Here is a 12,588-nt window from a genome sequence, read left to right on the forward strand (position 1 = left end):
TGAATTGTCAATGATTAGATTTCACGTTACAAACTATGGAGCCGTGGTGATGTACTGTGATATCTTACTGTAATAAAGAACAATTAAAAAAGGATGAAAGACACAAAAAGATGCATTACCGCCACCCTCTGCACCGCAGTGACCTGTGCTCTCTCACCCATGCTCACTAATCCTTTTAATGTAAATTCCTGCACCCCTAAATCCCTCAGATTATTCCTCATCATCTGTCTTTCTTTCCAATGTGGAATCCCACGTGGATTTAATTGTAATTTAAATGTCAGGGCATAATTAACAGCTAGTCTACATACTATATTGTTGGTTTATTAACCAGCTAGAGGGGGGAAATTGCTGCTGCTGTGCCCCTACCAATTTCCCTGACTTTTCCTTTCCAGTTTTTATATACTGAACATGTACAACACATGCAAGCACATGAAGCTCTTGAAATTAGAGCCTGAAGTTTAGGTAATAAAGCAGGAGCCTTGAAGTGGTGTGTATTCTGAGGCAATGTGGCAATAGTCAGTTTTATTCAGCTGAAGACTCCAGATTCCTTGTGTGTCTGTTCTTTTGTTAAATGTATTGATTGCGAATGTTTGGGAATATGTGCTATTAAAGCATGATGCCAAATGAAACGGTCAGGGACTTAAAGGAGAAGTTCACCCAAAAATGAAAATGCAGTCATTATCAACAACCCCCATGCAGATGGAAAGTCAAGTGAAGCTTTGTAGTCGACAAAACATTTCTGGATCGTCATAGCAAAACAATTATGTACACACAACTTTCAGTATCAATCATGCTCAATTACACTATAATACAGTGTTTAACAGTAACTTTACAATGAAGAAAATATGCACCCCTATGTTGAGATCAGTGAAAAACTTATTTGGGGAAATAATTTAACGGTGAGTTAGTCTAAACAAAGTCAATGAGCGTAAACGTACTTTAGCTAGACAGAATGAGCAGCAGTACGTGCTGACGTCTTTAAAACCAGGACATCTCAAGGACAGGTTCATCATGATGTAAAATTCTCAGACAAGCTGTGTCATTCAGAAAATTACTGCAAGGCCATCAATTAGAAAGCTGAACAGAGGGTTACAAACATGCACAACACGCATGACCTCTATAAAATGGTCAAAATCTACAGAAACACAGTGGACCTATTGTTCTTCTCCTCAACGGGACTCACTTGCTCACACCAACAATGATACTGGTTTGCAGACAATCATCCAGTTCCCTGTACAGAGCCAGCATATGTACTGGAGATCTGAATGCCCGATAGGTATTATAACTCAGGTAGAAATATCTTCTGTAGGATCATATGGATGGATGAACACAAGACATCCATCTTTATCATTAGAACATTAGACATCTGGTGATGAAGATTATGGATTATGTGAGTTAAGCCCTCGTAAACCAGAAGAAATGTCAGGACAAAGACTAAAGATTCTTTACCATCAGTGACCTGGAAACACATTATGTGGAATGATTTGCTTGAGTTTCTCCAGCGTTTACATGTTTAATTATAGAACAGGGGTCATCCTGTTCCTTGTAAATCACTGAGGTCACTGTAACCTTGTCTATGCTGTCTCTTTATTGCATTGACAAAAACTGACTGGCTCAGGAGTCTTTATATAAAGCCCCCAAGAAAATGTTTGATACCACATAGGTGCTCCATAACTTGGAATGCAAACATCTTCATGTTTTCTTTAATAGAAATTTAAAACAACTCCAAAAAGACGCATTAATGTCCATTTCATTTTTAGCTTTCTGACAGTAGCAGAGTGTCCAGTGGAGTACACCTCAAGTACATGAATAATGATTAGACATTCATCTAAAATCTTGTTTTATTGTGCCATAAAGTTGTGAACTTTGAGCATAGGATCACAAAGGTGTTACAGCAGCTCTGAAGAGCACATATATCTATAGGCCTACACAGTAATACATTGATAAGAGTGAAGGCAGACATGTTTGTTGACATGACACAGTTCTGACATGTAGAATAATCAGTCGTACCTGTGACCAGTTTTACTACACAAATTTTAAATCATGATTAAAAAAAAGATAGTCAACAGATTTCCCTTTTATCAGCTCACGTTGGTCTTCGGACATGTTATCGCTAAAGACATTCACCGATCTTTAAATCATTAAGTTTTGTGCAAATGAATTACTATAGGCCTTAGTATACAATCTCTACAAGAGTAAGGTAAAGGTTCATTACTGGTGCTTAGTCTCCATGTGAGCTTTACAACTCTCAACTCATTCTGTCTACAAGACATTAAGGAAAATAAAAGGTTAAATAATTTCAACAAAAGTTAAAAACTACCAAGAAAGAAGTGGTGTGTTGTGTCCTCTTTCATGACATATAGAAATTGTTCTGTGGATAGTGTGTGTATGACATGAACACTGACATGAAAACATGACAAATTCATTTTTGGCCTTTTGTTTAAGAAAGCCCTCACTGTAAAAAAAAAAAAAAAGAATAGCAGCAGTTAAGGCAAAAAAGATTGTTCCCCATGGTTACAATTATACCTGAGTACCTAAAACAATTATGAGAAATCTACATCAGAGGAGAAAGTTTTGGTCTACAGATTATTACATAGAGAAGTTACATTTCTAATGTTTTATAACTCAAAACTATGAAAAACTAAATCCCAAAATGTTGCCGAATTAGATACATACTCAGCAACTAGAAAATCAGTCAGTACCATTTTTAATACATTATCAGCTAGAACAATCAATTAAAATAATCAAGAGAATGCATTCATTTTTATGGATATTACAATAATAAAAAGTCTATTCTTACATCCATTACACAGGCTTGTCATGAAGTAGTCGTCTTTGTGCTATAAGCCACTCGTAAAGGGTGCGTTGCTCTCTTGGCTGATACTCTCCTTAACTTCCACGGGCAGTGCGTCAAAGAGATGGTCCTCCACAACCAGGCCAGTTCTGCGCAGCATGCGGCAGTTTCCCAGCTGGACGGGCACTCTGTCCAGACAGTTTCCTTTCAGCTCCAGCTGAGAGAGCTGCACCAGTTGACCCACAGCCTCCGGCAGCACGGTGAGAGCATTGTTCCCCAGACACAGCACCTTGAGCTTGTTGCATCTGAACAGAGGCTTGGGCAGCACCTCCAGCTTGTTGGAGTTGATGGCTAAGTGCTGGAGGTTGTGGAGGAGACCTACGTCTGGAGGGAGCACTGAGATGGAGTTGTGGCCCACGTCCAAGTGCCGCAGTTTGGGTAGAGTGAACAAGGCTGGAGGCAGGGACTCTAGTTTATTGTGAGAGAGGTGGAGAGACTCCAGAGATTTGACCTGGCCGATGGAGGATGGGATGGTGATGATTTTGTTGTGCCACAGTTTAAGGCACGTCAGCCTCTTGAGGTGCTGGAAGCTGATGATCTCCTCTATGGTTCGGATGTTGTTCGATTTCAGGTCAAGCTCCTGTAAATTTGTCAAGCTGAAAATGGCGTGGGGAATCCTCTCCAGCTCGCAGCTGTACAGCTCTAGTTCAATAAGATTTATCATTTTTTTCAGACTATTCAGTACCATCAGTTTTGTACCATCATTGTGCACCACTAACTTAATCAGATGTGGTGATAGCTCTGTGATGTTTGTGGGCATTTTTGTGAGGTTACTCTTCAAGCATAATGTCTTCAAATGCCTCAAATCTCGCATGGACTCCAGGCCGATCATTTTATTATTCTCTGAGCTCAAGTTGCCGATGAGGTTAAGCTCCCTCAAACTCCTCAGCAAATACACCCATGTTGGGATCTCAGCGACATCCGTGAACTTGACATGAAGGCAGCGAAGATGGTCCCGGAGGAAAGCAAAACCAGTCTGCTCGACTTTGGCTGGACAGTGGCAGAGATGCAGCTCCTGCAGGCTCGTCATTTGGGAGACCTTTGCAGAGAACCTCACCTCAGGAATAAGCTCCAGCTTCAGCACTTCCAGGTCCGTGAGGTCAAAAACTGCGTTCGGGAGACCAGAGAGCATGAAAAGGTGCAGCTCCTGCTGGTCCTGTGCATTACGGGTCACCAGCTGCCGTAGTTTCTCAAAGGTCCACTCGTGATTGAGGCTGATCTCCCTCAGCTTGTTTTCACTGACCTCGGACAAGAAGACACCAAAGCGTTTGGAATAGAGTTGGTCATATTGGTCAACCATGTGTAAGAGGAATGCAAAGTCATTTTTGACATCAGGAATGTCACTAAAGCTGCTCTCTTCCCGGACCTTCTCAAATGAGTACTCTTTCAGTGGTCGTCGAAACACCCAGAAGAGAGAGTACAAGCACGCCATCCCATAGATCAAAATCAAAGCCATGTAGCTGATGAGCAGCTTGTTTAGCATGAACGCCATGTTGTGCGTACAGAAGAATTTTTTGTATCCTGTTAACTGTTTAATATCAGGCTCACATTCGTGCTTGAAATTTATTTTAGCCAAAAAAGTGGAAGTGTAGGACAATATCAAAATAAACTTGACAGTTTTGACGATGGTCTGCGCTACATAGAGCTTGTAGATGAAATCGCTGTCCTCCACATGAGCTCGGAATTTCCTTACTTTCTCAAACAGGGCTTTGGCCTGCTCCCCGTCTTTTTTGTCCAGGATTGTCATGCTACTTGGGACCTCTGTGATAGGCTTGTCTGCAGAGAACTTCACCCCAAGCATGGGTGTGGATGAGTTGGCATTTGCGCCTTCATCTTTCCCCTCTAGAGATACCTGCTTTGGTGCTGAGGAGGTGCCAGTCAACCTCTGTTTGTTCTCTTCAGAGTCCTCGCAGGCGGTTTCAGACAAAGCCTTCGTAGTCCAGGGGGACTCAAAACATCTACCCAGGATAGAGACGAAATGCTCAATCTTTGAGCTTGTTTTGGGGTATTTGAACCAGAAATTGCTACTGACCATGAGAACGAGTGTGTGGATGAGGGTGAGGTATGGGAAGTACTTGGAATACCAGGGCAAGGCAACATGGTAACATATTTGGTTGATGAAGATATACTGCTGATAGTCCAGGTTGGTCCTGACCCCTGTTGGTTGAGGTTGATTGGCATATTTCTCTGCCACCACAGATGTGTGTTGGTGTGTGACGTGGATCTCTCTCACAACTTCATCCGGTAGGTCCTTAGTAACCAGGGGGATGGAGGTCGCCACAGTGGCCCCGGTGGCTGCTGCTGCTGCCTGTGTGGTCTGCTGTGCGAACGAGTTAGGTGTGGTTCCCGAGGCCTCATCTGGGTCCTCCAGACATGGAAGGCAGGCCACCTGGTCCTTTGTGATCTGCATGGTCATGGCGAATATGGCCAGCATGAGCATGACCAGCCCCAGGTAGTCCATGAAGACGTCCCACCATGGCTTTAGGATGCGGTACGTCGGCTGGATGTCGTTCAACGACGCAACCTCAGTGAGTGTGAACATCACTGCAACAAATGGAAGAGAGTCAGTTAGTCTACTCAGTCAGTCAAACTTTATTTATAAAGCACAATTCACACAATTGAACATTCATGTCAAAGTGAAGGTGGATGAAAAAACATAAATGGATTTAGAGACTAAGGCACTCTAAACCTTGTAAATAATCAAAACTGACTATATGTATAAGTTAAGTATTTTGATAGTTGGTTAATCATTTGCTTAGTAATTTTGTTTGGTCATTCTCTTGTCCCAGTTGATTTAATGTGAGAAGTGTCTGCTGTTCTCTGTTTCATATCATTGGTAACTCATATCTCTTTGGGTTTTAGACTGTCAAGATAAAACATGACACCTGAAGACAATCTCATTTAAAACTGCCATTTTTTTTTCCTGACATTTTCTAAAACCTATAATTAAAGCACTGTGTGTGATTTGATTTGTGAGAACAAAAGACCTAGTTTGATGATGTCGTGAAGTAGTGTGGGATCATTGGAGTTGTCTTCATTGTCAAACAACCACCATTAACAATGAAAATCTATCTGACGTTTCCCCTGCAACCAAATTAATTACAGTATTTGTATGCGTTTGAACATTGTTGGACACAAGTACACAACTCAACAAAAGGTCTTGTTGTTTTAAGACATTTTAGGGTGGAAATTTTTTACTATACATTTAAAGAGGAAATTATCAACAATGAATCTGGTGAAAATAACTGTCCTTCTTTCAATTGCTCTGAAACTCTGTTCAGATTACCAAAGTCTGAACATGAACCTTTCTTCAAGACTGCTTTAAACCCTGTGCCCTTTCATCTTCAGTAATAATTCAGGGGAAAATTTAAAAATGACATTCCACATAAGTGTCTTGAGCAGCAAACGACACCAGGAAGCCAAAGTTTTCTAGGTCAAATCCACAGAAATTTGCAAAAAGCGGAGAGAACTGCCACATCGTACTCCCTGCTAAAGCTGCCAGAGTAACACATTTAACTGAAAAAGGTGTGAATGTGTAACTGTGAAGGCCCTCCATCATTTCATACTGGTGTTAAATCCAACCCTCACTTCGTCTCACTTCTCAGTCTAGTTTCATTCAGTAATGATGTTTAATCACAGAGCCAAGGTTGAGCTAAATCCAGACTTATTACAACATGTTGTTACTGGAACAGAGCACAGCCCTTTGATGTAGATCTACAAACTGTTCTGACTCACTAAGACGTTTGGCACACGTGTGTTTCATTTAGTGAAGCACTGCCTTTTCTTCTTTAGTAGATGTGGCACTTTCTGTATCGTGTAGATCATCTTTCATCCGTTTCCAGCCTCTAACGCAAACAGACACAACTGAAAGATAACTCAAAGATAAACTTGTCTCTACGAATAAATAAAAAAATGATTTTCTGTCCATCTTGATAATTTGTTGCTACTTTAAGGCCCGGGAGCTGAGATGAAAAGCAATAGTTCTTCCTGTGACACATTTTAAATATTTCATACTGCACTGCACACTGAGGCAGAGGACATCTGAATCACACTGAACTGCACTCAAGGAAGAAGGTGTGTTTTGCATGTTTGAAAGGAAGAGGTGCAGCATTTTTCTTAGCAGGAAAAATATATTCAACTTTACCCTTTGAGCTATGAATGTTATTTTTTTAATGTAGAAGATAATTCGCCTGTTTGGAGGCTGTGTGTCAAAAATGAAAAACATAATCGTTTCATTTAATATTTTCTAGAGCCTTCAACTGTTTTCCACATAATGCTACATTTTAGAGCAGAAATTCCAATTATTCGTAGTCTGTCTTTATCAAATGTTTGTCACAAAATGAAGAAACTGGCCTCTAGTTTGAGGGTGACAGTCTTGTGATAACAGTTGTTGACACTCAGCGACGTTATCTCCAAAGGCCAGCAGCAACAGATCGAAACAGTATTGCTAATAAGTTGTCTGCCTCCATAATGGCTTGAACCTTTGTCACAGCAAAGAAGAACTTCAGATCAGTGAAGTTACTGTTCACCCCTGAATCCATCAGCCTCCAAACAAGCAAATATAATCTCACAGGTCCTGCACAATAATAATGAATGTCTCAAGCATGAATGATCATGTCAGAGGTCTTGCGATTCAATTTTAATCCTGCAAATGGAAAATAGAGGAAAATGTTTTTTACATTTTGGACTTCACATTAAAACTTCAGCAATCAAAAAAGAAGCTTTGATTTTGTTTTACTGTGCAAAAGTGTTTATAAAAGTGTGTATATATATACATACATACATACATACATACATACACACACATATATATACATATACATACACACACACACACACACACACATATATATAAAGAAATTGCAGTAAAACGTTTTGGTCATTGTATTGGTCACAACTTTTTGTAAAAGTTGAAATATTTGTACATTCTCAAATATCAGCATAAACCCTTAAAAATACATTATCTGTCGAGCTATAGTGCTTCAGCAAGGTTATACCAAGTTGCCCTCGTTTTCTTGTTTTGAGGCACTTGAAAGTCATGCCTTCTCTACATCGATACAGTAAATCAGAAAATTGGTGTTTTCATCATATTGTCATATTCAATAATGGCTTTTTTTGTTACATGTTAAAGGTTATAAATAACTAAATTAACAATGGCAGAATATAATGTAGCCGCTTCAGTTTCCTGATATTATTCCTGCTGGCTCACTGTCACACCGTCACGGCTCACTGGGACACTTGAATAGAACAGAGCCGACTTAGTTGTAATACCTGTGCTTTTCCTGCTGTGACAAGTGAAAACGTCTGCTGTGAAAAAGGGCTTATATTTAACACTTTGAAACCAGTCAGCTGAACTTGATTTAGTCTGGAGTGCTGAGTGTATTACTCTCCCTTCTACTTGATCGACCCTGAGTGTCAGATTTTGCATTGGTGCCCCCCCTCCCCTTCCACATTGCACCCAGTCGTATTCGCGGTTTGTTTATTGTTCTTTCCTGATTCTTGTGAAGCTGATAAGGATGTGGAATCACATTAATGATCATAAATTGTAGCTATTTTTAGACTATATCTTGGCAACGGTGATACGTAGCAGTGCAAGGGATCTTTATGTTCTGCAGCATTTACAAATGTGACAGGTGCAAATTAGTGGTTCATAATTATCAACCCTCCCACAGACTCGTCACATGTGGCTGATGAAGCTCATTCAAATAGGCAATGGAAAAAATTAAAAACTTTGTGGGTGGGGGGCCTCCGGGAAAGGGTGGGGCCCTGTGCCACACAGCAGCAGGGCCAGTGAGCAGTCCCCTTCCTCTGACACTGGGCTCAACCTGTGTACAGATAGACTACATGAACTGAGCTCACATGTAATAGCAGCCACTGTACTGCATGTTAAGAGTAAGTTCATTTTGATGATTATAAGTTTAAAGATGGCTGCCGGTCTAATTTGTGTAAACTTACTTAAAGCCAGGTCTGAGGGTTAGACATGTGGGCTCCAGGCGGGAAAGAAAATTGGTCGCAGAAAACCAGGTATAATGTGTTTTAAACCTCAGGCAGACCACAAAAGGAAATTAAATATGTGTCTGGTTAAATGATGAAACGCCTGACTTTTTCCCCTCACGTGAGGAGGAGTTCTTGCGCAGCAAGTTATCTGTTGGTGTACCGGGTCAGGTGACTTGTTGAAACATGTGAAATTGAGAAGCAACCATGTGTCCCGGCGTTAAACATTCACACCAGGTACACCAGTTTCTTATCTTGAAACCATTATCTGCTCCTCCGCCACGCGGGACTTAAGAAATATCAATGAAGTTATTGATTATCGGCAGGCTTTTGGTTGCGTGTACTTAAAGTTGAAACACAGTAAATGGAAATATACTCACTGCCTGTGTGGCGTTATCTCAATCCAATTATTTCTTCTTCAGCCTGCATGCCACTTTTCGCTCCGCTCCTCAGGTGCGCCTCTAACCTAATTTCTCAGCCCCGTTAAAAACTGTGACGCTGCTCCGTGAAACAAAGCTGTGCGGAACATTTGTCGGTGTCAGCGCACTTCGTCGGCTGCATCCCATCCCTCATACCTTCATACCTGAGCCCGCGGACCAGAGCCGGCTGCCTGGCCGTGCGATACACAATATGCGCAGGCAGACCTCCGGCGCAGTGTATTTCTAAGACAAGGCAGATCCAATATGGAGCCGCACAGACCGCTGTTGTGGGTGTTATGGGCGCCTCTCATTGGAGGATGTCATTACGGCCACTTCCCGAAGGCACCGCCTGCTAGCTTATCTAATGCTGCGTTCATAGTTTGTGGGAAACAAGGGGAACAGAAGAGGCAACACAGTTAACGGCTGGACTGACAGGTTTACATGTATTCCAAGGTTGCCCTCTTAATGAACCCAGTGCTCCGCACGGCACTCTCCAGTTACAGGAAAACATATTTTTGTAGGCCTAACTGCTTTTACACGATCTCACGTCTGTCAAGTGTCTACCAGACAAGATAAATATTCGCCTGTAGGTGTAAAGTAATATTAAATCCAACATTTCCACAAACTGTCGCTAGCTAACATTTACAGCCAGGTAGCAAAGAAAGAGTAGCACAGCGGAGGGGTACAGTTGTGTTTTACATGGCCACATATATCATCATATATATATATTATCATTACATAGCATTACATTTAAAGTAGATCTATGTGAGGTCACTAAATAGCTCTTAAGTCGCAACTGGTGCTCGAACTTTGCACAAAGTTTTGCGTAGGGAACTATTTGACCGAATCACGGAGTCAGGTACAGGAGCCCTGGGGTCACACGTAGGGTTACATTCAGTTTGTTACCGTAGCAGCAAACAATGAATTATAACAAGTACTGAGCAAGTCTTTGAGAAATATAACGACTTATAATGAAATCAGTAGGCTAAGTATTCAACAAGTGGAACATAACCCTGAAATGATTAGCCTACTATTATAACTGAGGTGTGTCTACCATTGTCAATTGAGCTTTCTTGTTTACCGTCTTCCCAGCGTGACTTGAACGCCTCACCTGCTTCCCCTTCTTTGTTTCAGTCCCAGACACCACAAAGTGCTTCATGGTGTTGGCAGAAATAACTCTGCTGACTTATTCAGACCTTGCACATGTACCTTATGTGCTCATGACACGTGTTTAACATGTGGCATTGTGTTGTTACATTTAAACTAAGCTATTATTAACATGCAAACATATCTATCTATCTATCTATCTATCTATCTGTCTATCTATCTGTCTGTCTATGTGAATTATTGGTATTGACAAACTCAACAGTCAATAGGACCCTGAGTGCTGAACTCGTGCATCATTTCCAGCTCTTTCTGGATTTGGTTGATGATGCACCCGGTGGAGGAAGTGTCTCCTCAGTTGCAACCCATACAGGTTTCAACCGGTCCTAGGCTGCTGGCTGCTGGCACACTGTTCTCGCTCACACGAGCCTACCCTTGTACTTTGAGAGGAAGAAAAAAACAAGAAGGGGAAAAAAAAAAGACAAAGAAAAGCAGCCAGTGGGGCGTGTAGTGTGATAGTCTGCGAGTTCACAAGATCAGATGTAGAGGGGGTGCGTGACCATAACATAACCACATGCAGCCTCATAGCTGATCTGTGTTCTTTACAGGCTCTATAAGAAACCAGGTAAAATACATAAAGTGTATTAGATATCTTGTTTTTGCAGGAGGGCAAAATGTTTGCTCAGAGTTGAGTGAGGCAGTTTTGTGAAAGCTTTAGAGTTTGTAGTTGACCCCAAACAAAGACAGAGGACAAAGTGGATGAGAAAAGTAGTGAATTAGTGCGTGTAAACTCACTTAACCTTCAGTGATTCCCACCACGACTTGTTGCTATTAGACCTTATTTGTAATAAAGTTTTTATATTATTTAAATGCTGATATAATTTCATAAATGGCCTTAGCCTGAGCTATACTGCTAATGATACCAGGACTGTCCTTTTTGCAAACCGTCTGACTCTGGTGTGACATATGCTTGGTGTTGTGAGTGGAAGGAAAAAGATATAAATATTGTAATGGTTTGGTTATTTGTCACACTGGGTGGCAGAACAATGTTGGACAGTATGAGGTTTCCTGTGTGATGGGCCAACAGATGAGGACCCGTGGCAACCAGTTCAGTGTGTTGAGCATTTCCTCAGTAAGATATAAATTATTCAGCGTAGACCCCCCTCTCTGATTTGTAAAGAATACACTGGGTTGTATCACACACAGAGACATACGCCAGTGATTTAACAAATGTGAGGTCTCTGTGTGGAAGTAACAAAAAATAAATAGTCATCTAAATTTGGGCTGAAGCCACAAACCAACAACAAACCCAAACAAACCTGTTTCTATAGTAATTAATGTCCTGTCAGCATTGAGTTCTCCTACCCACACAAACACACACAGTGGGGTAGGAAATTCAGGATTAGGTTGGAGCGTCGGACATGTAGTGGGGAGGGTGAGAGGTAGAGACTGGTATCAAGAAAGGTTTCTGCTATCTGCAAAGTAACTGGTGAGTAATCAGTTAAATGCGGAGCAAAAAGTACTGAATTTGCCTCCAAAATGTAGCGTGGATGTGGAAAGTAGCAGAAAAAGGAAATATGCAAGTAAAGAACAGATATCTCAAAACTGGACTCAAGTAGAGTACTTGAGTAAATGTACTTCATTATATTCCACCTCTGGTGTCAAATTACATACACTGCCTTGGGCGTCTGCTCGCAGGCTGTTTGCTCGTGTGTTGATCCTTTGTTATTACTCAACATACACTAAGAGTAATGGGTGGTGTAAGAGGGATGGATGGTGATGTGGTGTGATATGATATTACAGTTGGGAAATAATGAACAAACAGGCCCTGAGGCGCTGAGGTACTTAGTGCACTATGTGTATTTGCATGTGTGTTGGAGACAAAGACAAAGAAACAGACAGAGAACACATGCCATGTTCCCTTCCATGTCTCATACCAGCATATCTTTGTTCTCAGGGATGCCTTTCAGACAAGAATAATAGCTCACAGTGCCCACATCTTATTCTGCGCCAGTAAACACATACATTTGGGTGTTGCTTATCATTTACAGTGCTGATGACATGGCAACATGAGGGCTGATTCTCACCTGGACTGAATCAGACATCCACATGAAGCTGCCAGCACCTGCCAGATGTTGCTTTAGATTACGCCAGTGCCAAATGATCTGCCCATAGACTAATCACTGTCATCATCATCCTGTAACAAGGAGTATCATG

The 12,588-nt window shown here is 41.4% G+C and overlaps 1 protein-coding gene across 1 annotated transcript; it reads right to left on the reverse strand.

The window, feature by feature from the left end:
* Positions 1-1,823: 1,823 nt before the first annotated feature.
* lrrc8da (leucine rich repeat containing 8 VRAC subunit Da) lies at positions 1,824-9,543 on the reverse strand. The gene is made up of 2 exons (XM_084368129.1): positions 9,229-9,543; positions 1,824-5,398 (listed from the first exon to the last, which is right to left on the reverse strand). Coding segments are annotated over exons 1-2 (2,559 nt in total). The 5' UTR covers positions 9,230-9,543; the 3' UTR covers positions 1,824-2,840.
* Positions 9,544-12,588: the final 3,045 nt, after the last annotated feature.

The sequence above is a fragment of the Pagrus pagrus genome (assembly GCF_965226575.1).
Source record: "Pagrus pagrus genome assembly, chromosome: 12".
NCBI classification, from domain to species: Eukaryota; Metazoa; Chordata; class Actinopteri; order Spariformes; family Sparidae; genus Pagrus; species Pagrus pagrus.